This window comes from Anabrus simplex, chromosome 2 (genome assembly GCF_040414725.1).
Source record: "Anabrus simplex isolate iqAnaSimp1 chromosome 2, ASM4041472v1, whole genome shotgun sequence".
Classification (NCBI taxonomy): domain Eukaryota; kingdom Metazoa; phylum Arthropoda; class Insecta; order Orthoptera; family Tettigoniidae; genus Anabrus; species Anabrus simplex.
The window spans coordinates 1,218,347,022-1,218,373,581 of NC_090266.1; the positions used below are offsets into that span (position 1 = coordinate 1,218,347,022).

At 37.7% G+C, this 26,560-nt stretch overlaps 1 protein-coding gene across 7 annotated transcripts in view; it reads left to right on the top strand.

Annotated features, from left to right (window-relative positions):
• The window catches only part of DNAlig3 (DNA ligase 3), a 957,513-nt gene that overhangs the window by 878,249 nt on the left and 52,704 nt on the right, over positions 1–26,560 (top strand). For all 7 annotated transcript variants that reach the window (XM_067142216.2, XM_067142215.2, XM_067142218.2 and 4 more), the window contains 4 exons: positions 1,939–2,085; positions 7,278–7,388; positions 14,869–15,177; positions 20,299–20,387. In XM_067142216.2, the coding sequence (XP_066998317.2) occupies positions 1,939–2,085; positions 7,278–7,388; positions 14,869–15,177; positions 20,299–20,387 (656 nt within the window). The remainder of the gene's footprint in view (positions 1–1,938; positions 2,086–7,277; positions 7,389–14,868; positions 15,178–20,298; positions 20,388–26,560) is intronic.

Consider the following 26,560-nt stretch of genomic DNA (forward strand, 5'->3'; position numbering starts at 1 on the left):
TCAGTTCATTTACCACAGCTTTAAAAAATCTCCTGCTGAGTAGCTGCTTCTGTTGTACAGAAGAATACATGATGAAGTGCTGGTAATGATGCTGTTACTTATTAACTTGTAAGTGTTCTTAATATCTAGTATACTGTATAACCTTAAAAATATGTTAATGTGACATTGATTATGTATGTATTATTAACACCACACTCCTAGATTTTTATTTTGTCTTGTAAATATTGGTTATTAATATGATTAATTATCTAAAAATAATTAAGATGTGCTGTCCTAACATTGGGGTATTTGGTGTTTCTGTTTTGTTTTTTTTCTTCTTTTTCAAAATGTTCATTATTGTGCATATATTATTTTTAGTATTAAGAAATCACTCGACAACTCCTATATTGTTGGGATATTTCAAAATATGTAATTGTACAATCTATGGAAGCTAAATAAATGAATGAATGAATGAATGAATGAATGAATGAATGAATGAATTACCCAGGGCTCCAGCTTTGATTTCTGATCATATGAGGCATTTTTACCTGCATCTGTGAATTGTTTTGAGGTCCATTTAGCCTACGCGAGAACAATTGAGGAGCTATCTGATGGTGAGATTGTGGCTCTGATCTACAAAGCCAAGAATAATGGCCCAGAAGATCAGCATCACCTGGTAATCTACAGACCTTCAGGCTGAGCAGCAGTCGTTTGGTAGGCCAAGGGTCATCGGGTTTGTCTGTTTTGTTCAAAAACTATGAAGTTAGCCTACTAGCATCAGCATGTCTGACGCGTTAGCTGAATGGTCAGTGTACTGGCCTTCAGTTCAGAGGATCCCGGGTTCAATTCCTGGCTGGGTCGGGGATTTTAACCTTCATTGGTTAATTCCAGTGGCCCAGAGGCTGGGTGTTTGTGCTGTCCCCAACATCCCTGCAACTAACACACCACAATAACACGCAGTTACCTACGCATGGCAGATGCCGCCCACCCTCATTGGAGGTTCTGCCTTACAAGGGCTTCACTCGGCTAGAAACAGCCACACGAAAAATTAAATTAAAAACATCAGTATCTGTCGCTATTAAGCAGCAATGTTATGACAACTGAAGCTTACATTTTGATCAATTAATAATGGGCTGCAAATAACAGCTAATGGAGATATAAGTTACTTTGGAAGTGGAACCTGATTTTCTCTTGATGCATCTTACAGTATGCTGTGAACATCAAGATGCATCACTGTAAGATGCTACGCGTGAGGACAGCAACATACATCTAACTCCCATGCTACAGCATGTGTTCAAAATGTGTTCTCTCTCATCTCACACATTATTTATAATGGCCCTGTAGAACAAATCGATGAACACATGTTGCTGTCCAGGCACAATAAATTACTGGATCTTCTTGCATAATCTGTTTTCTGGTAAGATGTCCCACTGAGGAATGTTCATAAATTATGAGAGAAGATGCTGTGGTAACCTGTGTTCATCAACGTGTTGAGCAGTCTGCAGGGTCTATATGATCAGTGTGCAATATGTGAAGGTGCTGTACCAACGCAGTTAGATATGTGTTGCTGTTGTCAACTTGCATGCTATAATGATATATCTTGATGTTCAGGACAGGTTTGTAATTTAAGTACTGTTTGTTTTGCTGCATAATAAATTACCCACATCTTAATTAAATTATAGAATCGAGGATTGTGGCGACGTTTAGTAAATTCTCAGAGGCTTACAGACTGAACGCTGAAAGCCATAACAGTCTATAATGATAATGTATGTATGTATGTTAATTAAATTATTTATAGATATAAACGGTAAATATCTAAGGCTCTCGTATGTTGAGTGACTAAATTTTAAATTGTGCAAAAATGAATTTTTATAACTTTAAAAAACAAACTTTTCATATATTGCATTAGTGCTTTTGACTTATCATTAAATTGTTCCTCATATCATGCATATATTTCAGGAAATGCCTGTATGGGAAATAACAGGAGCAGAATTTACCCAGCATGAAGTTCATACAGCCGATGGAATCTCAATTCGCTTCCCTCGAGTCACAAGAATCCGTGATGATAAGACCTGGGAAACAGCTACTTCATTGCCGGAACTTAAGGTATAATTACTTAAGGGCATACGGTTATGTACGCACATTGAAATGATGCTGAAACTATTGCAGCATATCTTCACTGCATCCTGCTGTACCATTGCAGTTAGATACATGTTTCTGTCACCAGCTTGCATGCTATAATGATATACTGTATCTCGATGTTCAGAACATGTTTGTAATCTCAGTACTGTTTGTTTTGCTGCATACTACCTAACCCACTTTTTAATTAAACTATTTATAGATATCCAAATATCCATTGCCATAATATTTAAGATAGAAACGCACAAATTTCCCTGTGCGAAATCAAAGTTTTGCTGATTCTAGTGAATTTCAGTTCATTGGGTTTAGACTTCTCATTTGTTCAAAGCTGTTTTTTAAATTATTATTTTCCAAGGTCTCATTGAAACATGTTGATATATAGGCACGTGCTCCTACTGAAGTACTGGTACCACTGCCTCCAAAATCTTAACACACATTCATAGCTATGTGGAACTCCAGGATTTTTGTACATTTGTTAAATAGTTTCTACTTTTAGTGATAAATTAACATTTTAATTACAAATGTTATAAATTTTTAAAATGATATGTTTTAGAAATAGCACAGTTTAGAACCTACATTAACAATTGTGGAGTTTCAGTGTTACAGTATAGGAAAGAATGAGTGTGCAAAATTTCATATCTCGAGATATAATAGTTCATATGCTATATGTACCTATAAAAATACAAAATAAAAATAAAAGCTTGCAAGAAACTGCAGCTAAAGTTAGTATTACCCTCATCCGTCGCCGTATGAATCCTCATATATTTTATAATTTCTTGTGATTTATCATAAAGAATGTGTATCAACTGTGTACATTCTTTTTATTTTTACAATTTGCTTTACGTCGCACCAACACAGATAGGACTTATGGCGGCAGTTGGATAGGAAAGGCCTAGTTATAGGAAGGAAGCGACCATGGCCTTAACTAACGTACAGCCTGATGTGAAAATGGGAAACCACGGAAAGCATCTTCAGGGCTGCCAAAGTTAGAGTCCGAACCCACTATCTCCTGGATGAAAGCTCCCAGCCGCGCACAGCTAACTCGCCCGGTGTATATGTTCTTGATCAGGGAGGTGTCCTTTTCAAAATAATAGTTAAAAGAACCAGACATTTTCTTAACTGTGTACAAAGGTCAACTAATATCCAAAACCACGTCAGTGATAGTGCCTTGCATGTTGAGCAATACAGAGTTATACAAAATTTATGTGAATGTGCTTTGTCCATTGGAATAATGCATCTTCTATGTCAAAGAGAGGAACTACAAAGGTCAGGTGGCTGTTGTCCTAGACGTATGAAATGACGTCGGATTCCTGTCCCAAATACTGGAAATGAATTACCTTGGCTGCCTCCAACCAACACTTCAACTGGGTCTTATTCATCTTGATTCACTCTGCAAGTTGCCAGTCGTCAGATTCTGAAACATGCTATTCCAACTCTTTAAATTTCCTGTAGATTGGTTGCTGGAGGAGATCGTAGCCTTACTGTTTGTTCTACCTCATCCCTTGGGTGCTCTGTGAGATTAAGACTGGGGAGACACGGCAGTCACCGAAGCAGTGTGAACTCACTGTCGTACTCTGAAAACCACTTAAACGCGATACCAGTTCTGTGACAATGTGCGGTATACTGATGGAAATAACTATTCCCTTCTGGAAATCCATGTTAGTAAAATGCTGCATTCTGAATTTCAATACTATATTGGTCCATTGAATTGTGTTAAATTTGCCACACTCTGAACCTCGCTCCAGCGTGGTACAATGTAAAATTGGATTCATCAGGCTATATTATCTTCTTCCACTGTTCTGTGAACTAGTTGCAATGGTCCTTGGCAAACTTAAGGCAATATTTTTTTTTGGAGTTGATAACAGAAGAACTCCTGTTGGACATTTGCTTGCATATCTGTGCTCACATTGAATGAATGATGTGTTCAGACATGTAATTTTAGGTGCTAATGTTGTCAAGTGACTGGGCACGTTGGCCATGCAGTTAGGGGCGTGCAGCTGTGAGCTTGCATCCGGGAGACAATGGTTTCAAACCTCACTGTTGGTAGCCCTGAAGATGGTTTTGTATGGTTTCCCATTTTCACACCAGAATACGGCAACACAGTTTTACCACCAGGTAAGACACCTGCTGTGGGATGAACAAAAACCTGTGAAAACAAAAATGACATTGTACAAGTCCTATTATACACCAATTCTTACATACAGTCTCGAAACCACAACACAATTCCAAACTCCAGGCAGCTGAAATGAAATTCCTATGCACTATGATCCAGAAAACCAGGATAGACAAGATTAGGAATGAAAAAATTAGAGAAGACGTAGGAATAGATGATTCTCTCCTCAATAAGATTCAGATATCAAGACTGAAGTGGTTTGGTCATATGAAGAGGATGTCAGTTAACAGAACTGCAAGGAAGGAATTTTACAGAAAAGTAGAAGGAAGACGACCCATGGGAAGCCCACGAAGGAAAAGGGATAGATTTAGTTAAGAACGATGTACTGTTGAGAGGTCATGATTGGGACAAGTTGGTGGAGGAGGAATGGTACAAGGACAGGATGAGATGGAGGAGGCTCATGTACCACACCCGGGACACTGGAGATGGTTTAGGATGATGATGATGCTGCTGCTGCTGATGATGATGATGATGATGATTGAATGGGGTATAATTTATCTGTTACTCTCCTAAAACACCGTCAGTACTTACATGAGGACTGTAAATAAAGTAGTGGCATTGTAATCACCTGCAAAGTCTGTTACCTTTTGCTGAATGTGGGGAAGCCACTGGGGACCGCTGGCAAGGCGTTCTCTGTTGATGACAGTGACGGAGCGCTCTACTGCGTGGAGTACAGATGTCACATCGGGAAGTCGGTAGCCTTGGAAGGGTTCCTTCAACTTCGGAAATGGGTCAAAGTCACAAAGACTCGTGTCAGGTGAGTACGGAGAGTGTTCCAAGACCTCCCAGTGCCAACATTTGCAATAAGAGCTTGATATTGTTTGCGACATAACAACGTGTGTTGTCATGCAGCACGTTAGGGCAATCGTGTCGCATAGCCGGACGCAGAGGTCACTCCAGATATCGGCAATGGTAGTCTCTGTTGAAGGTTTGTCCCTCGGACACGGCATGCATAAGAATAACACCCTCGCAGTCGTATGCCACAAGCAGCATAAACTTCACCCGACTTGGTTCCTGTCAAAATTTCTGTGGACGTGGCGAACCTGGGTGCCGCCATTAATTCAAATGACGTTTTAATTCAGTCTCGTAGGCTCGTGCCCACTTCGAATCTGTGGTGACAATACGCTGCAGTACAGATCTCCTTCGTTGCGGTATCTGTCCAGGTGGATACCAGCCGGTGCCATTTCTGTACGTCAGTGAGTTGATGTGGAACCCAATGGGATGCAATTTTCTTTGTGTTAAAACTTTTAGTCCATATGAGGCACACCCTTTGGTGACCGAGACCAACCTCTATGGATAATTCCCGGACAACGGGCGAGTTGGTCGTGCGATAAGGGGCGCGCAACTCTGAGCTTGCATCCGGGAGATAGTGGGTTCGAATCCCACTGTCGGCAGCCCTGAAGATGGTTTTCTGTGGTTTTCCATTTTCACACCAGGCAAATGCTGGGGTTGTACCTTAATTACAGCCACGGCTGCTTCCTTCCAACTCCTAGGCCTTTACTATCCCATCATCACCATAAGACCTATCTGTGTCGGTGCAACGTAAAGCCAGTAGCAAAAAAATAAATTGCCGGACAGTCCATCGATGGTCTAAGGAAACGAGACCACTCATGATGTCAACCTGATCTTGAGGAATGGATGGCCGACCTATGCGCTGCAAATCCGCTGTTTCATTCCGTCCCACACAAAATGCCTTGACCCATTGTGCTACGGTTCTGTACTGTAATGTATTCTTACCACAGGCTTCATGTAATCCTCAATAACATTCTGATGCATCGCCATGGGCAACCTCGATTTTAATCCACGAACGCTAATCACATTTTGAGAACATGTTTTCAGCACTGAAATTGATACTCTTCACTTCAACGCCACACAGCAACAAAACTCCCAACTGGATGCCCATCAAAATGACACTACACATTGACCGCTCCCATATCCTATTTGTGCATACCCGATCTCCTGCGAGTGTCTGGACTACGTTGCCACTACTTAATACAAATACGGTATGATAACACGTTGAAATATATACACAGTAATTTACACTCGATTTGTGAAGCAGTATCAAAATGGTACGATTGATGTGCGGTTAAATCGGTACTTCAACAACTGACTGTCTGGACTTGTAACTTACTCACCGAACTGATTCCATACAAAATACACAGTAGTTGACGAATGAACCATCGTCACGGTGTCGGTATAACAGCAGCAACACACTTACTATCAACACATCATTTTACTGAACTCTCTCGTTCAGTGAACTCGTCTTAAAACAAGTTTGTCACTATGGTACATTCCTAAGAATATATAAGAACACCTAGAATTTTATACAACATGTCCTTGGTACAAGAATATACCAGAGCTCTCTTATATTAAAACACACATAACTCGGGCTTTTCCTGAGCAACTTGCAAAACACAGAATTATTTATAAGTGATAGGCATGATGTAACCTTAACCAGGAGATTCCTGAATGACTTTGAGACTATTTACAACCTGTAAACAAAACCTAATCTATAATTCCTATATATCACTAATAATAATAAAAATAAATTGCTTTTAGTTATACACATAATCTGACTTATGTCAAAGCATGAAATTAAAGATATAGAATTGTAACAGCATATACAGTATATATATGAGTCAAAATGACCTAGTTGGGCATTATGGGGAAAATAGTTCATATTCTAAAAAATAGTGAGGGTATAGCTTTTATTTTTTATTCTGGCTTAATACCCCTAAAAAGAATTATAGTCATACGAAGAAAAGTTTCTGTAACCATTTTAAGTGAAAAAGTATGTAACAAGTGTTAAAAACTGTTGATGAAACTGGTCACTGGCATTATCACTAATGTTTTTGTAGGGTCTGAGAATCATAAATGTTTTATCTATATTTGTACAAATTTGTTGGACCACTGTAAAACTCTTACTTCTCTTGATTCTCTAAAGGAACATGAATGCTTATTTGAATTTTATTATTTTCTTCAACAGGAACTGTACCAGAAATCAAAACAGAATGCGGACTTCAGTTTGCCAACAACTTTAACTAAAAATGATGACATGGGAGAAACTGGAAAGAAAGTTACACCAATTAAATCAGAGGTATTACATCATATTGTTGTGGAAGTGCTCATGCTCTCTGTTCATTCCTGTTCATTCAGAGAATCCATGTTGGAATCGTACACGAAAAACTGCTACTTTGTCACATCAGGCAAATGCCAGGATAATAATTAATTTCTGGTCTGTTCAAATCTTTGATCCGAATAATTACAATTAGCACTTTTTATTTTCAGTTCCTTTTTCCAGTTCTCTCCTGGGTTGGACCTCATCATTGCCTATCTCTCCATCACTTTTCCTACTTCTCTTTCTAGTTGTTCTTTTTCTTCTCTCTTCTCCCCTTCTCTGTATTCTCTGTTTTTGGAACCTTACTTGTGGTCTCTTTCCTGTTGGGTTTTTGGTAAATACTTTTTCTGGATCTGTGTATTTTCCCATTTGCATCGTGTATCCATATCATTTCAGCTTGCTTGCTTCTGTCCTGTCCTGTAGTTTTGAATCTCCAATCCTCTTTATAATCTCTTCAGTACTTATTCTGCCTTTCCTATGTTACCTCTAAAGAATTTCATCTCGGTTGCCTGTCCATGGCACATAATAGATCAAACACAAAATTCATTGGATCTTCTTGGTTCCACTCTCACTCTTTTCGGTCTCATCATTTATCTTCCCATCTTCTCTGATTACAATCCCCAAATATTTGAAACTTGTCACAACTTCTGTATTTTTCTATTTACTTGTCTGTCTCCTACCCCACCCCCGTTCCTTCCTTCCTCTTGTCATCGCTATTGTTTTACTCTCCTCTGTGCTTATTCTTATTTCACATTCTTCTATCTCCTGTTCTTGAATTTCCATATCATTTTCTCCTTATATCACTGACATCTGCAAGTAGTAGGGCCTTTGCTGTGATATTTCCCATCTTCTTTTTTACATAGTTGTGAATATTATCCATGACCATGATGAAGAGTATGGGAGATAGTATGCTTCCCTGCCAAAGTCATGCTTCCATTGTAAATCATTTTGTTCCATTACCATACCTTAAAACAACATACTGTATATTATCAGACAGTTCTGCTCTTATCATGGTCATCTTCTAATTGTTCCTTTTTTCCTGAGATAGTAATAACTCACTTCTCAATTTTTGGGTTTTTAACATGCTATCCTTTTCTTCATTTCATTGCTCTCATCACGTATGTATTTTATTTGTGTGGTAGTAGTATGTGTTTCTACATTGGCCTGTCATTTTGTTTCTTTTCAAGTTCCTATCTCTCCATGCGACTTGGTTTGCACTTTCCTTTACTTACAATAAACACGAAATGTCCTGAACTGTCTTGAGCATTACTGGCATCCTCGGTGTATTGTACCGCTGCTTCTTATACCAACAGCTCCATCTATGGATCAGTGGCAGATCAAACCCAGTAGAGGTAGTCTGATTTTTGAGAGTGGAAGACTCTCCATGCTGTACAAGATGTCTGTTGACATATTTGATGTATACCCAATAACATTAAAACTCAAGCATGGAGGTCTTCTGGTTTACTCTGCCTTCTGGTAGAGTAAAATAGAATATCCAAATTGAAACACCAGCAGTTTGAATAGAATCTTAAGGGAATCTATATCCATATTAGTAGTCTCTCAAAACTGAGCGATGAACCTCATTCTGGTCCACCTTGGAGTGGCTGGGGATTGAAACCTGGTAGTCCTGCTACCCCTAGTCTCCCCACTCCCACCTTAACTAACTTAATTGCTTGAAAATCAGGGGGCGGGGGCTTTGAGAGCCCTTAAATTTATCATAAAGAGAGTAGCCAAAGGCTTTGAAGGATTTCAATTAAGAATGCATTAAATAAATTGGAGGATTTCTGGAAATTGGATATTCATGAAAAATTTTGTTGTCTCAACTAGGATTGGGAGGGAAAAAGTAGACAAGACAATATTTTATGATGAGATAGCTGAGGGTGTTGGCAGAATTTGTGAAGATCATCATCATCATCATCATCATTATCAATTTCCTTTGTCAATCTTCTAGATTGACATTAGTAGTAATACTTAGTATTTAATTGCCGAGCATTATTCAGTTATTTTTCTCGCTCACAAATCTTCCCCCAACCTCAGTTATATATATTGTCTTGTATACTTTTCCCCTCAAAACCAAGTTCAGGAAATGGGGTCATCATAGCTATAACCCTATAAGGCCCTACTCATGTCCCTCTGGGTGGGCTAGGTAGGCAACAATATTGGCAACTGGACCTAACAAAGTTTTCTCGCAGATATCCCGGCAAGTATTGCATACATCGCAATTGTGATCATGAGTAAAACTGTTCTTCTCAGAACCAAACAACAATAAAGGTCCTAGCACTTTGCTAAATGTTGAAGGCTGTGGCGATTGGTTACTTTAAGTTTAATACATGGTATATAATAATCACCGTTGATGGAACACCGGACGTTTCAAAAGCAATAGTAATGACACACCGCCGATCCTTCCAAACAAAGATAAGCACACCAACATCTTATGGGAGCAAAAACTTGAAACGAGCAGAGCGACAGGAAGCTGCACTGGGAGCGAAAGGAATAGGTCCGTGGTAGGTACACAATAAAGGAAAGAGACCACCATTTGATAATGAGGATTAACAACTGTATTAGATAAGTATAAATGACTTTGTGCAGTATACACACATATAAAGGATCCGATATATCACAGATAAACGTAGACGAAGTCCATTTCTTTTCCTACTTTTTCTTTAAGAGAACAAGAGTTACAATATTCACCTTGAAGGTGGAAGTACAACAGGAAGGACAATGAAAGTACAACTAGCCAAGATTACAATTTTCAACATTGTACATATAATTTTTCGGAAACGCACAGAAAGTTTTCAAGAACGACATTACAATTAACCGTATTATAATTGGCCACGTATAAAATATGTCACCTCCAGGGTGTTTTATAAAAGCCTAACAATTGAGGTAAAAACGTCAAACTGAAAGGGGGGAGGGGTAAGGGAAAATAGTGATAGCTGGCGATAAGAGACGAGAGTAAAAGTTCGAATCTGACTGTGTAATTTAAAAGTTCATCCACCCGTTACTGTCATTACTAAATGCATTGAGCAATTATATCCCCAATGATCACTCTTAGTCCGCTTTAAAACTTTACAAAACACAAATCGTGAAAATACAAGTAAGCTGCAGAGAGTAAATAAGAAACTTGAATAATGCAAAGACTGTTAAGGCACAGATCAAGGCCTCAAAAACTTGAGATTATGAACAGCATGCCTGAAAGGGCAAATTTGAAGTTCCAGAGAATTGTATGCAGATTTTTAGCTCACCCAGATCCCATGTAGACGATATTAGAGTTCTAGTTGGCAGGAAAAGATCTCGTATCGCACGGGCAAGCCGCACGAGGTCAATAGCCCCTCCACTCACACACACTGTACGAAAGTCGATGCCAGGCTGACCAGACGAGCGAGGGTGTCCGTTATGTATCCGAGAGGAAGCGGAGACTAGTAGGTTCGAGAAGTTTCGATGATGTAATAGATGACGTAGGTAGTACAAGGTAGATCGCATTGTAACAGTCAGTATGCAGTAAGTTACAGGAGCGGACGGAGAGACAGAAGATAGGTGAGCACATAATGTTCAGTCAATAACATCAAATAATACGTAGAGGCATAAATGGCAAAAGCAGGTTAGCATATTAGCGTAGAAAGTAGATGATCATGTAGAAACGTAGATAGGAAGATTATGGCAGGAGTATGTAGAAACGTAGATACGAAGATTATGGCAGGAGCACATTAGATATTCCTACTACCAGCCAGCATATGAAGAATGGGCAGAAGCAGGTCGATGATGCAGCAGCGATGTCCATGAGTGGCGCCTTCTCCGGAATCGATGATCGGCGACCAGAAGAAACGCAGTATCGGAAACAAGAACAAAGGAACAGCAGAAGTTTGGAAAACAAAGAATCAAGCAAAGCAGGAAGAATAGGGAAAAGGAGAATAGGGAAAAGGAAAACACAAACAGAAAAGGGAGAAGGAAAGGAGAAAAAAAAGGAGGGACAACAAGGCAAGCGGTCCGGATCGAATTAAATTTTTTTAAAAATTGCCAATAGCGGCCAATATACATATTTACAGAACTTCCTAGGAAAATTTTGAAAACCAAAAGGAGACTCCAAGTAAGAGGAGTTATTTAATAAAAGCATGGGAGAGTCTGACATCAAATATGTGTGGGTGGAGGGAAAGGGACTGGGTGAGCCAAAACACAGAGCAAATAGATGAAAACTCCAAAATGTGGACCAGAGTAATCAGTGTAGATATAACATAAACATAGGTACCACAAAAGAAATATTGAATGAACTCTCCCTCCAGGCCCACAAATTAGAAAAGGATAAAGAAAGAGATAAAGATAATTCAAGAAGAAAATTTCTTGAGTTCGGAAAAATGAGCCTTCCGAATATCCTGAGGGTTAGAAATATTGTTCCTCCTGTAACTCTCCTTCAATCTTTCTTCTTATTCTTCTTTCTAATATCCTTTTCAGTATTTTAACTACCTGTGATATAAGTCTGATCCCTCTATAGTTACCACAAACTTTCTTGTCCCCTTCCTTAAACACTGGTATTATTATCCCTTTTTTCCAGTCTTTGGTACACATTTGTATTTCCACATACACTTTAGGGGTCGGTACAACCATTGCATACCAACAGGTCCAGCAGCCTTTAGCATTTCCACACTGATTTAATCTGTCTCTGTTGCTTTTCCCATCTTCATCTCTTGTACCGCTAACTCTACCTCTCGCGTTGTTATATCATCCTCTGTTGTTGAGTTCTCACACTGTATTGCTCCTATCTCCCCTGTACAATTGTTCATATAAAAAATACTCCTTCCATCTTCTCTTTATCTCTTCTGGGTGTGTTAACAATTCCCCATCTTCCTTTTTCACTAGCTTTGTGATAACTCTTTCTGTCCTCTTACTTCATACAAGTCCATACAGCATCCTTTTACTGCCACTTACATCCACTTCCATTTTTTGTGTAAGTTCTTCCCAACTCTTCTTCTTTTCTTCTCCTACCACCTTCTTACATCCCCATTTACTGTTGAGATACTTCCTTTTGCTTTCTTCTGTTTGTTCTCGGTTCCATTTTCGCCAGGCTGTCTTCTTTTCTTTCACCACTTTCCTCACTTCCTCATTTCACCATGGTGTCTCCTTTCCTTTCACTCTTGTAGATGCCCTGTCACAAGCACTCTCTGCTGCACTAACATATGCCTTTTTTAAATTGGCCCACTCCTCTTTTGATTCGGTACCGCACAGTATACTAATAAGTAAGCTTAGCTACTATGGAGTGAAAGAGTTAAGAGTTATTATTAATTACATCCTACCTCAATGACAGGTATCAAATTGTACTGGTAGAAAATCAACGAGCTGGTGCTCTCAAAGTAAAAGCAGGGGTGGTTCAGGGTTCAGTTATAGGAACCTTCCTCTTCCTTGTGTATATAAATGATATTGTTAGTAATTTACCCTGTAGATCAGTGCTCTATGCAGATGATATTACTCTCATAACAAGCAATAGAGACTTAAAATATGTTGAGGAGGAAAGGATAGAAATGCTACACAAATCATCCTCTCGGTTGCAGGCAAATAAACTTACGGTATCCTAAATAATAACAAGACAGAAGTGATCTACTTCCATTTAATTAAATCAGATCTGGGAAATAATGATCAAAATTCTGTCAAATTATTGGGATTCTATCTGGATTGTAAATTAACCTGGAACATACACATGCAAAAGTTATGTACAAAACTGGCTAGAGTGATATTTTTTCTTTGCAGACTTAAAGGATCAGTTAGTAGTAGTCAGATGATGAGTGCATACAATGCCTTCTTTCATTCACACTTATCATATGGTACCATGTTATGGGGTAACTCAACAGGGTTTCAAGATGTGTTCAAGTGGCAAAAGAAGGCAATAAGATGTATTGAATGTAAGGCCACAAGGGAGTTGTGTAGACCTATGTTCCAAGACCTTTCAAATATGACTCTTCCCACATTATACATTTATCGTAGTATACTCAATGCTACAGAAAATCTCATCGACGTAGCAATGTACACTCATGTGGCACAAGATATAGGAACGATTTAGATTTACCACATGTTAGGCTGAGAAAAACACAAGACAACTCTAGGTATAATGGCAAACTACCTGCCCAAGTAAAGAATATGTCCTATGTAACTTCAAAAGAACCCTTAAAAATTGGTTGACATCCAATAGCTTCTACTCAGTATCTGAATTTTAAGAAAAAATAACACTGTTTCAAGGGGGGTAATAAAGGCCAACGCCATCCTAACACGTTGGTAAATTAGTAGTTATTTATCACTCCCTTGGACGAAAAGTGTTATGTTTAATTTAACTTTTGTGTATATAGTTGTATTTATTTTCGGTGCTTAATGAGATACTTTGTAACTATGCACCTATGACTGTCCGTTGCCTAACGACAATTCTATTCTGTTCTATTCTATTCTACATTTTCCACTTAAGTAACTGGGATTTGTTGCTTCAATCTCTCTTGAAAATCTTCCTGTACATTTTTATCTTTCAATTTCCAAACTTTTATTTTACTTTCTCTTATTTCTTTTAGATTTTCCATTTTTCCCAACTGTAATTTTGCCACCACAACTCTGTGGTCCCTATCAAATGCTTCTCCTGGTAAAGCTGTTATCAACTTCCTGCGATTTGTCCTTTCCATGAAAAAGAAGCCAATTACTGATTTTTTTCTTCTGTCACCCTGCCCTGCCCATATCTTCCTTTTGTTTTTCTTTCAAAACCATGTATTCCACTCCTTTTACAGAAGTCCACTAGTTCCTCTTCCCAATTCCTTTTTCCCACATCCAATGACTGCTTCCTTTCCTAGTCTCTCGTTTCCGACCTGTGCATTCATTCCTCCCATAATAACCACTTCCACACCTGAAATTTCTCTTTCTACTTTCTCCAAGAATCCTTCAATATCTTCTTCCCTGTTTCCCATCTGTGGTACGTACACTTGTATGATGTCCATCACCTCATTCTTCATCTTTAGTCTAATCTTCATTATTCTGTCACTCACACATTCTACCACTTCAACATACTCCTCCAATTGCTTTGAAATGATTAGTCCCACTCCGTTTATTGCCTCTTGGCCACCACTCCAGTATAATGTGTATCCTTTCCTCAATTTCTTCCTTTCGTTACCTTACCATTTCACTTCATTCAATCCCATCATTTCCACCTTCTTCTTCTCCATGAAGTCTACTACTTCCTCCATTATAGTGTTATTGTTCATCTTCTATTTCTGTACCCTCCACATGCTATACAAAATATTTTTTTTTCCAAAATCATTTAACATTGATGGTAAGACAATGCTGAATGTTTATATGAACTATTTTGGAAAAAGAGAAATTTTAAGATTTGTTTACTGAAATATAGTGTTTGTCTCCATCATCTACATTCTTTTCCTTCTATTCCCTCTTCCTTCTTCAGTCTTTGTTAATATTGCATATTTTTTATGTTCTTTAGAAAGCTGAAAGCAGCAGTCCTAGAGCCACCAAGGGTGAATCTCATCGAAAAGCAAAAGCTAGTGTAGATCTCATGAATGATGAAAAAAACAGTGAACCTCACAAATCGAAGAAGTCAAAACAAACCCTTGCAAGTACAAAGATACCTGAACCTCCTGGTATAAAGAAATATTTGAACTATGAGGACAAACCCTCTAAAAAACTAAAAATTGGTAATGAATCCAAGTCTCCCATTGAGGCCGATGAGCAACATTCCAAGCATTCTTCAAAGAAACAAAGTTCAGAATCTCAGTCTTATGATGATCATCAGGTAAGACAATTCTCTTTTCTTTCAAGCATTTGGCTAATGTATTGTTCTTGACCCTCCTTTTTTTTGCTTAAACTATGAACTGTTTTTTCCAAACAAATTGTATAAGGTGAGAAACAAATCTCCTTAAGCTTGCATAACTTACCTAGATCTACCAAGAATAAAAGGTGTTAAACATCCTGTTGCTATCAAGGGAAGGCTGGTCATTAACTCACTGCCTGTCAGGAGGTCATACATAGGTGCTCAGCAGGTGACCTGCAACTACTTACAGCCTTCTGTCTATAGATGGCATGACATACAGTCTTGGTGTTAGAGTGCATCATTTTGTAGAAATTTGCTCATTTTAAAAGTAAGGTGATTCCTGGAACTGTACTACAGCATAGTCAGAGTGAATCAGGCAGTGATACAATTTTATTTACTAGTGATGAAAGTGATGGGGCAGCATGACAAAATGTTTGATAGCGATGATGAAGCACAGCCTCCTTCCAAAAATTCAAAGAAGGTAAAGCAAGATGGCTGAGAATTAATTAATTAATTAATTAATTAATTAATTAATTAATTAATTTATTTATTTATTTATTTATTTATTTTAGCAGTGGTGAAGTTAGGGCTCGTGGCCCTCTCTTACACTTAACCACATAATTAATTTATGGATAATACATATATAAAGAAATGTAGGCTACTGTTCTATTATAAAATCAAAGATAAGCTAAAAATTACAGATTTGGACATCATATAATGAAGAAAGAAAGCAGACTCAACAAATAAAATAGAATAAAATAAAATAAATTTGGACTGTAAAGGTAAAAAGAAAGAGAGAAAGTCATAATGAAAAAGTAAGATACAAACTGAAAAAATAAGCAATGCATAAAGAGAACACAATAAGTAATAAAGTAAATGGAAATATAAGTATGGCCATAAAAGTGATCTATGTACATGAGTAAGAATCTAAATATTATGTACATTACACTATAATAATAATAATAATAATAATAATAATAATAATAATAATAATAATAATAATAATAATAATAATGTGGTTACAAAGTGGGCGTTTATTTGGGGAGACAGAGGGATTTGCAGTTGTTATACAAGACCAAGTAATAGCTACAAACAATTCCAAAAAGTACATCATCAAAGACACCAGTGTACTCTCCGACAAATTGAGACGATGCTCCATTCATCTCGAGACCATCGACCATATCACTGTGGGCTGCCCAGTACTTGCCCCCGTAGAATACACGAGACGACACAATCATGTCTCGGGAATCATACACCAGGCACTTGCTCAGGAAAACCAATTAATTCAGGAGCGTATCCCTTATTACAAGTACCATCCAACACCATTCCTGGAGAACGAGTCGATTAAGCTTTATTGGGACACTGCTGTAGTGACAGACAAAACAGTCAACCATAACAGGCCAGACATCATACTGGTAAACAAGAAAACTGGGACGACTTTCATTATGAACATCGCTATCCCCAATGACACCAACATGGACAGGAAGTATGCTGAAAAAATCTCCAAGTACAAAGAACTTGCAGAAGAGATAAAGAGGATCTGGAAGATGAAACTGGTACGAATAGTTCCTGTGATTCTGTCAGTCAACGGCCTCATTCCACACACACTTCACAAGAGTCTGCGAGAACTAGGTCTTCCACCGAACATCTACAAAATTATGCAACATTCTGTCCTCCTGTCAACATGCAACATTGTGCGATCGTTCCTCTCGCAAGAATGAAGATCCCGTGATCTACAGTTTTGTATATACCTGTACATCAACGTTTGTATTATAATGTGTAAATACTTTAATTATGTAAGGCACTTGGTGCATCCCGTGCCCCATTACTACCCATATTTCCTGTGGAGAAGTGTATGAATAATAATAATAATAACCACAATCACACAACCCATCATACGAAACAATCAGTGGTATTCAACAGGTAATTTCTACATGCAGTCTTAAATTTTGATATTGAGTTTGAGTTCCTGGCAGCAGCTGGGAGTGAATTCCAAAGTCGTGACCCAGCCACAATGAAGGATCTGTTATACATTGAAGAGTGGTTGACGGGAATAGCGAGGGAAGTGCCAGATCTTGTGTTACAATTATGGAATGAGGATAATAATGGAATTTTGAAGATATGTATTTGGGTAGATTTTCCTTCTGAGTTTGATATATTAACGTAAGAACATGGAATTTCCGTCGCCTCTCGGGTTTCAGCCAGGAGAGAAATGTGTAGCTAGGGGTTATGTGAGCATCATAACTCAAGTTAAAAACAAATCGAAGACCAGAGTTCAATGCTCATTAAAGTTTCATAGTTTGTTCACAGATCGCATCAACGAGGACAATGTCACAGTAATCAAGTATTGGTAGTATCAAACTTTGGAGTAGTTTTATCTTTACATCTTGTGGCAAAAAGTCCTTATGTCGTCTCAGAGGGTGTGGCGTCGTGTATATCTTCCTACATGTATTTCTTACATGTGCATACCAATCAAGAGTTTCAGTCAGGGTCATACCTAGGTTCTTCACTTCCTTACTGAACAGGATTACAGTGGCATTTCATGTCACCGGAGGAATAGCATAATTTTTATATAGGATGTTTAGTAATTTCTGAGAACCAGTAATGATGGAGTTTTTTTTTTGGGATTGAGGAGGAGAGAGTTTTCACTGGTGTACACACTGAGTTGTTGAAGGTTGGAGTTAATATCTCATATTGCATTCGATATATCGTTTATATTAACGTGGCAGTAAATTTGGAGGTCGTCGGGAACGCTGTCATGTCTTCTCAATGTCAAGGAAAACCATAAACAGATCTCTGCCTTTTTCCCAATATTTTTCCATTAACATACAGACACTGAAGATTAGGTCTGTTGTGGACCTGTTAGGCCTGAAGCCATACTGTTCCTCTTCAAACTGTGGCTCTAAGATGACTCGCAATCTGCTCTCTAAGATTTTCTCAAGAATCTTAAGCCCATGAGAAAGGAGTGTTATTCTCCAGTATTTGGATCTTTCTGATCTTTCTGTAAATGACTTCATCATCATAGGTATATTTCTGTACTTTTCTAGTATTAGTCGCCTCCTCAGCCTGGATATTATACTCATATCCAACTATCTTTTCATACTAACTTACTGACTAAACACTTCTGCCATCTCTAAATTCTCATGTATACACTCCCCTTGTACATTAATGATTCCTGGAATGATTCCTCATTCATTATTTTATTCTATGTTATTCCTGGACATGTTTCTGCCTTAACATACCTATACATACACTTCCATTTTTAACTCAAATTCATATGTCTGCCAATCATGCTTAGCTGACTTTTTTACTAATTTAATTTTGAAACCAAATGCCAATGCTAAACTAATGGAAGAGCTCTGTCCTCATCTGTTATTTTATTATGTTGCCTTATGCTGTTTTTAACCAGGTCTGTTCATCATAATCGGGGACTTCTATGGCCTCTTTTTCCTTTTATTTCTTCTGTTTTGACATTATTTCTTCATTCATCAGTTTAATGCCATAGCCATCTCTGTCTACTTTTGTCCATTATATTTTACATCTTTCTTTTTGCTGTGTATGTATATTCAATATGTCCAACTCATTGGCTGAATGGTCAGCGTTGAGACCTTTGGTTCAGAGGGTCCCAGGTTCGATTCCCGGCTGGGTCGGAGATTTTAATCGCATCTGATTAATTCTTCTGGCCGAGAACTGGATGTTTGTTTTTGCCCCAATACTCTCCTCTTCATATTCAGACAGCACACCACACTACCAACCACCACAGAAATACACAATAGTAATTACATCCCTCCATATAGGGTTGGCATCAGAAAGGGCATCCGGCCATAAAACAGGGCCAAGTCCACATGTGCGACACAGTTCGCACCCGTGACCTCACAGATCTGGGAAAAGTGGTGGAAGAAGAAGATTGTATATTCAGTATATTATTTCCTGAGTGAACCGTTTCTTCAACAACCCCTTTCTTCCAAGTTCAGTTTACTTGAGCATATTTTTTATTTCTTGCAGTCTTCAAATAATGTCACTGAAAGATATATTTGTTATTGGTAGCTGTAGCAGAATACATTGGACGAGCAAATGAGGAGATTACTTCTCAGGATGTAAAATTTCCTTTTTAATGAGTTATTTGACTCCAGATCTATTTCCTTGTTGCAAATTATGAGATATGATGCCTAAAGAGTCGTCAGTGTTTAAGGTGAAGTGAACTTCCCCCATGCCGATAGTATTATGAAAATAACAGTAACGTGAAGTAATTATGATCTTAGTGATGAAAAGAAGAGAAAACCATCAAAGAGAACACGTGACATAATCTCATTTTCCGTACTGTTATTTCTATATATGTCTTGATAATAGGAAAGACAGTGTAACTCTCACAGTAATGTACAAAACAGGATGAAACTCAGTATAACTCGGTAGCATTGAGCACTGATGATAAAAGACCCTTGCCCCCCAACACACAGAATAGAGAGTTGATACCAGTGAAAGACGAATGAAAGTTTCCATTGAGGTCAGAGAGCTTACAGTCTTTCTTTGGAGTTGCAGGTCACTACATGTATCTAAAGCCATCCATCTTGTCATAGAATGAATTGGGGATAAAAATGTTTTCATTGGGACGTGACAGTTTGCTAAACTTCACTGTCTGTTCCCAATCCTCTGCTCCTAAGATGTTTTTCTCAGTGGTCCAAAAAGATGGATATATTGTCAGATTAGAACAGGAGTGATAGTATTGGAGCAGCTCATGTGCAGTTGTCAGAGTATATCCTGATATTATGACTCCTGTTCACTGCAGTACAGATTGTTTTCAGGTGGTGAGCCCTTTACATGCTGTAATACGTACACCTTATGTTTGGTCATTTTGCTACAAGTATTGCCATCTGCAACTGATGTTGTGACAATATTACCAATTGGAGGTATGGTTTAATGACCATTAGTATGCACCTACTCCAGTTTGGCAGGAAATTCAAACAAAATAGGGGCAATGCACCTGCGAGAAGCCTTACTTATTGAACCACCATCATAATTTGATTGTCCTAAAATTATATCATGAAGTTCACTTTGTTGAATCCTGTGGTATTTGACATTTCCATTATTGTTTGTATTTTTCAGCCACTTCCTGATGTTTTTGAAGATGTCAGAATTGTTTTACCCGATTCTATTGCAAAGGAACATCAAACAATTGCAAGATACTTCGTAGCGTATCCTTTATAAAATCTCATAATTTATGTTGTGCTAAGAAGGAAGAAAGATTTTCTTAATTCGAAGACTGATTTGATTTTTGCTCTAAGAGGGAAAATAGCAGGGTAAGCAGTCCTTTCTTTGTTGGAAATTATATTATATTAGTTGAGCACTTCACGTCCAATCAAATACATTTTTGAAACCTATGTTATTGCTTTGTTGTATATTTTTTCGATATATTCTGCAGATAAAGGTTAAGCAATATTTTATTTTTAGAGAAAATGTATTTTGCTGTATTCTAATTTCTATTTTTCAAATACGTAAGATGAAATAAGGTTGGTCAATACATGTCTTGTTAGTCATTTTGATATAACACATGCCACTAACTACTTTTGACAGTTTTTGCAGTCAATAGGTTTGAATCTGACTGCCAGCAGCCCAAAGAAATGGTCTTCTTTGGACATGATATAGGCTTTTGGGCTAATGCCGTGTCAAGAAAATAAGGTGAAATTCTTTACGTTTTGCCAGCCATTAAGGATTTATGTAGGTAGTTCCCTTCTCTGTCCCTTCATTTTTGTTACTTCGTTTCGGTGTTTTCCAAATTCGTACGTTCCTCATTGCCAGATGTTTCATTCCAGGCTTGTGTCAATGTCATACTCCGTATGTGTGTACACCTGTTATATGACCCTCTCAGACTGATTCTGATGGTTCCGTCAGCCTCCGCTGTGCCGCGTCCGGTGAGCCATCTGGTGATGAATGAATGTATCACTTCCACTTCTATTATAACATCTAAATTCAAACTTCATTGTTTGAGAAGCCTTTCTCGTGAACAGTGGAGATTTTCTTCTGAAGACACAGAGCTAAGTTCTCTGTGAAACGTAAAGAATTTCACCTTATTTTCTTGACATGGCATAAGCCCAAATGTCTATAAGTACGGGCCATGAATGCATTAATGGTTTTCTATGATTTCCCCATTTTCACTCCAGGCAAATGCTCAAGTTGTGCCTGCACTTCCTTCCCGGTTCTAGCCCTTTCCCATTCCACTGTTACTGAAAATCTGTATGCATAGGTGCAATGTTAACAAAGAAAGGGAAAGTCAATTACATTAATAATGACTCATTTGAAAGGTATTGGGAATAGAATTTTCCTTTGCTTAGAGAAAATTAATGTTTTTTTGATGGATCATTTACATCAATTAAAATTGAAATCTGGATTCAAACAATACAAAGCATAAGACAGAGAATGTTTATAAATAAAACAAGTGTTTTTCTGAATTTTGGTCAGAAATTTTGTGTCAGTCATGTCCAGAATAAGAAGGAAATGAATGCATTTCCATCATCTTTCTATACACAGTACGTACAGTAACATGCGGATAAATTGGAGTAAGGTTGATTTTTTTTTCTCTCTCATAATTTACTCGATGGTTTGCAACAGTTAAACTGTTAAATCCCATGCTCTCTATGCATTCTTGATACCCTGTTATTCATTATTATTTAATGTATGTGACAGTTGTTTTAGGTTAAAAGGGTATTGATTGAGGAAATTCAAGGTTTTCTTGGGTAATTACTAATATTCATGTCTTCAGTGGATACAGCTCCCAGGAAGCGAAGTGTGGTTGTAGAATTATCTCAGAATACTTTCATGACACATAGAAAGTTGGCTACTCTGATGTCGATGTAGTTACTATAGATATAATTATTCAGCGGCACAAAACAGGCTGGCTCAATTCCACTGAGAGAAAAGGGAAACTGTGGCATGAAAAAGAAAACGACGCCAACTGATGAACGTTTTCTCCTCAGAAGAAGCAAATCAAACCTCAGGGTCGCTGGTGTGGACTTGGCTCGAACTGGCGGAAAGGGTAGTGAATCTGCACGTTTATAATGTTCGTTGTAGACTTCTGGCCGCTGGAAGGAAAGCCTGCAAATCTGTAAAGAAACACATTCTAACAGGAGAAATGTACAGGAAACATCTCTTTTGGGCACGTAGTTATCAAATTTGAACACAGGAAGAAAGTTTCTCTGATGAGTTGCATTAAAGTGCAAGGACAGAGGGTTTATGATGTGCACCAAGTGAAGAATGAGCCAACAACTTAAGCAACGAACCATAAAACAACCCATGGAGATGATGTTTTGGGGGCAGTTGATGGGATGACTAAATGTTCCATTAACATGTTTTTATTAATGTATCAATATTCACTTCATGTTACCAAATATTAGTAACTAGCCAATCTTTTAGCTTCTATTTGTGATATTATATGTACTTTTAAAGATTATTTTAGGCTGAAGATGCCCTAATTTTAGGGCGAAACATGTCCCTAATAAGCATTATTGTGTTTATGTAACCGCTATAAGTGAAAATAAAGTATTATTTTTGAAATGATTAAATTTGACTGAATAGGAGAGTTGTTCGTGAGCTGCAGAAGAGTTATTCCAGATGACAGAATTTTTCAGGAAGATTTGGCTCCTTGCTGTACTTCAAAGAAAGTGAAGAAATTCTTCAATGAAAACAATGTTCATGTCTTAGAGTGGCCATGGCACTTCCCTTACATTTATCCCATGCAAAACTTGTGGGCTATTGGCGAAAGGACACACTCAAAACTTGACTGTTCCACAAAAATGTGATGATGGAGTCTCCAGTTACAGCATGGTTTCATGATGCTGAACATAAATATATGTGCTCAAAGCTTGTTGAATCTATGCCAACTTGTGTAAAGCAACTTACGAAACAGAAAGGAGGACATATTAGCTGTTAGTAAAGATTAAAGTTGTGTATTAGGTGAATAAGTGCAAAAAATTGTGAATGTTATTGTCTTGTTCTGATTAATTATGTGTGTATGTTTTGTACCAGTAAAAGATAGCCTGTACTAACTTGTTTTTTGAAAAGAATATGAATTAAAGTTCTCAAGGCATTTCCTAGGCAAAAATAGCTAGTGCTTGGTATAGGAGGATAGGTTCTATTTACAGTAAGTGAAGATGCACTTTGACACCTTAGTACAGTGAACCGCCATCTCCTGAATAGTCTTCCCAAATGGTTCTCCAGGCAACTCTTACTCCAGGGTCCTCTCATCACCATGGGGTTGTACTCGTAATGCAGGATCTTATTAAAATTGTAACCGGTTTCCAGTGGTTACACGATACACAGTTAAGAAAAGGGGAAACAAATCAAATTACACAGCACTTTTAAAACCTTAGCACACCATAAAACATCAGATAAACTGCACCAATAGAAACAACATCAGGTTGGGCAACATGATGACTATAATAAGGAATGTGGAGCAGGTCTGGGAAACCTACCAGGGCCATTGGGATATGAAGGTTACAGGTTTCCAGAAAAATCAACGGTGATCCCTTGGTTCAAGATATTATTTTCCAAAATAGACTTTACAAAGAAAATTCTGAACAAAATTCATCTATCCAAACAATCCCATTTATACTATTTCCAACATACAAATTAGATGTACTTTCCCAAGAGCTTTGCTATTAGGTCAAGAGGTTAACTAGAGATGTCTTAAAATAATGCAACTTCTACAATACAATTTTGAGGGTAAGAGGAAACAGGATACAAAATACAATATTAAATTAAAGTTAATATGCTTTCTAAGACGTCGGAGAAATTGAGTGGCGAGTCTGGGCGAGTAGGGCAAACTCCTGTGTGAAAATACAAGCGAACATTAAATGTAAATTAAGGTGGAACTGAAACCAACAGTGCTTACCATAGGTAGCCCATCTCGGGAGCGAGAATTCGCAGACGTGTGTCTGACGAGAGAACGAAAAGGCCACGAAATCTCGCCTCACTCTCTTAAAAAGGCAAAGCTGGCCCCGGTATGATTACCAAGTTACCAATCAGAGCACAGGAGCCTCCCTATTGCCACCCAGATCCACCAATCAAAACTCTTTATCAAGTCGCGATATTTTCACAATATTCCAGAACATTGGCAGACACTAATTGCGAACATTCCGTCTCCCAGAATTAGCAACGACATGCTTCTACAATCGACAGGGGCCAACACACCCTGTTCCAAAAGTCCGTGCCACAAAATTTCCAGATAGTTACAAAATATTACTTCACCATAATGATTTACAATCTAGTAGTTACTTAGGTAGATAAAGGGAATACAAATAAAATATTCTAGAACAATATTTTACCCCATACAGTAAACATTCATTAAAACAGATTTTCCACAGGTCTAAAAAATTATAAAATTCTTTTATTTATAACAATCTATTCAATACATTACAAATACACTAAATTGAATTATAATACAATCATGAAGTGTCTAATATTGGGACTCGTGACAAGTCAATGAACCCTATTTTAACCCTTATTTATGAATTCAAAGGAACTTCATCCTCACAATATTAATCCATGCTTCCCACATTGACGTATATTTATGTCACAATATCCATTGTCATGTTCCAGCGGCCTCATAATTGTTTTGAATTCCACTCATTGCCACAGTTAATGTAGGCTACTCCATGACGAATTTTGCTTTTAACTTGCATATATTGTTACTACTTCAAGTCTAATGTTTTTATTGTATTGATTGTTGATTATCACTTTTTATTATGACATGGTTCATTTTTTAATATGATGATAACATTCTGTATATTTTAAGCTCAGGGCCTTGACCTAGTTTTTCTTGTGTTAATGGCTGATGATGTTCGCTATGTTGAAAGAAACACGTCCCATTATTAGACACTTAATGATTATATTATAATTCAATTGAGTGTATTGTAATGTATTGAATAGGTGGTTATAAATAAAAGAATTTTATAATTTTAACATATCATTTTCAATATGGTTTAATATGAGATTAATTACATGTAACTCCAGGATCCTCTCGTAACCATGGAATTGGACTCGTGCTCCCAAGTCCATTTGCCACCATGGAATCGAACCTATACCTCGTACTTGAAGGTCTTAAATCTCTCGGAGGTCTACAGTGATCACTCATCGTATAGCTTTATACGAGTGTCCACAGTTCAGGTTCACGATCACCTGTCACACCTGTCACCAAAATTTGCAAAGTACTGCCTTTAATTTATATAGGCAGACAACACATTGTTTGGAATGTGCCAATAAACTTCACTTGGCACTTTCAGATAGAAATTAATGAATGTCCCTGAAAATGTTAATTTGAAAATACGGATACCATTGATTTAAGAAATGAAAATGTTACCAAAAAAAAGAAATAATGATGGAACACAGTTTATGGTTATTTACCACTGTAAAATGATGAAACTAAACACAGTTCACTTGCTATACACTGTCTGTCATTACTTGTCACAACGTAAAAATAATACTATCACACTTGACGCACAAAAAAGAGCTATTAAAGAGTTTATCTGTATGACACTGCTAATAGCAATGAAATAACTAACTAGTCAGTCACTCTTAGCACACTGAGTCTCATAAAATAACAAAGTCACTAAACAATATTTAGAAGCAGTTATGTACAATTGGGTGCAGAAATCACTTCAAATCCAGTTAAGATTAACACTGTAATGGATTATCAGTTTAAGTCACTCGTATTTAATAGTGCGGTTGGTACAGTCTTATCTACTCAAAAGTAGATGTGCAAGGAATGTGCAAACACTTGTGTCATAACGATGGGATATCTCAAACACTTTTAAATATCACAGTTACTGAAATATCAAATAATATTTTAACATTTGCACAGCAAGGAAATAAGTTATACACCTCACTTGGGTTTCGATTGAAGAAACACGGTATGAGAATTTACAAGTCGCGTTTTACAATCACCACGTCGTCAGTTGACTTAACTTTCCGATGGACAGAATAACGCAGGGTCTGACCAGGCAGAGCACTTGCCGAAGAATGTCTGTCTATCACTGAGTAGCCCGGTCTTTTGTACTGTCAAGGCCTAAACATCATATGATAACGTGATTATTTCAAAGTGGATTTACTCAAAACTCCTTCGATGGATTTTCTTGAGATTTGACAACTGAGATGTTCTTGTGATTAGCTACAGAATGGCATATCTCCCAAGACGATACGGCCATTATTTAGAAAGTTTTGTAAATTTCTGAATAAAAAATTCCCGAATGCATGACTCGTGGATTCTAGATGCATCCAGTTCTCGCCACGAGGTAGGTTGACGAGTTGGGCGGGCTAGTCTGCCTTGCTACTGCATCTACGTCATGCACCGCTGTTCGCTCGCTCGCTGCCTCGT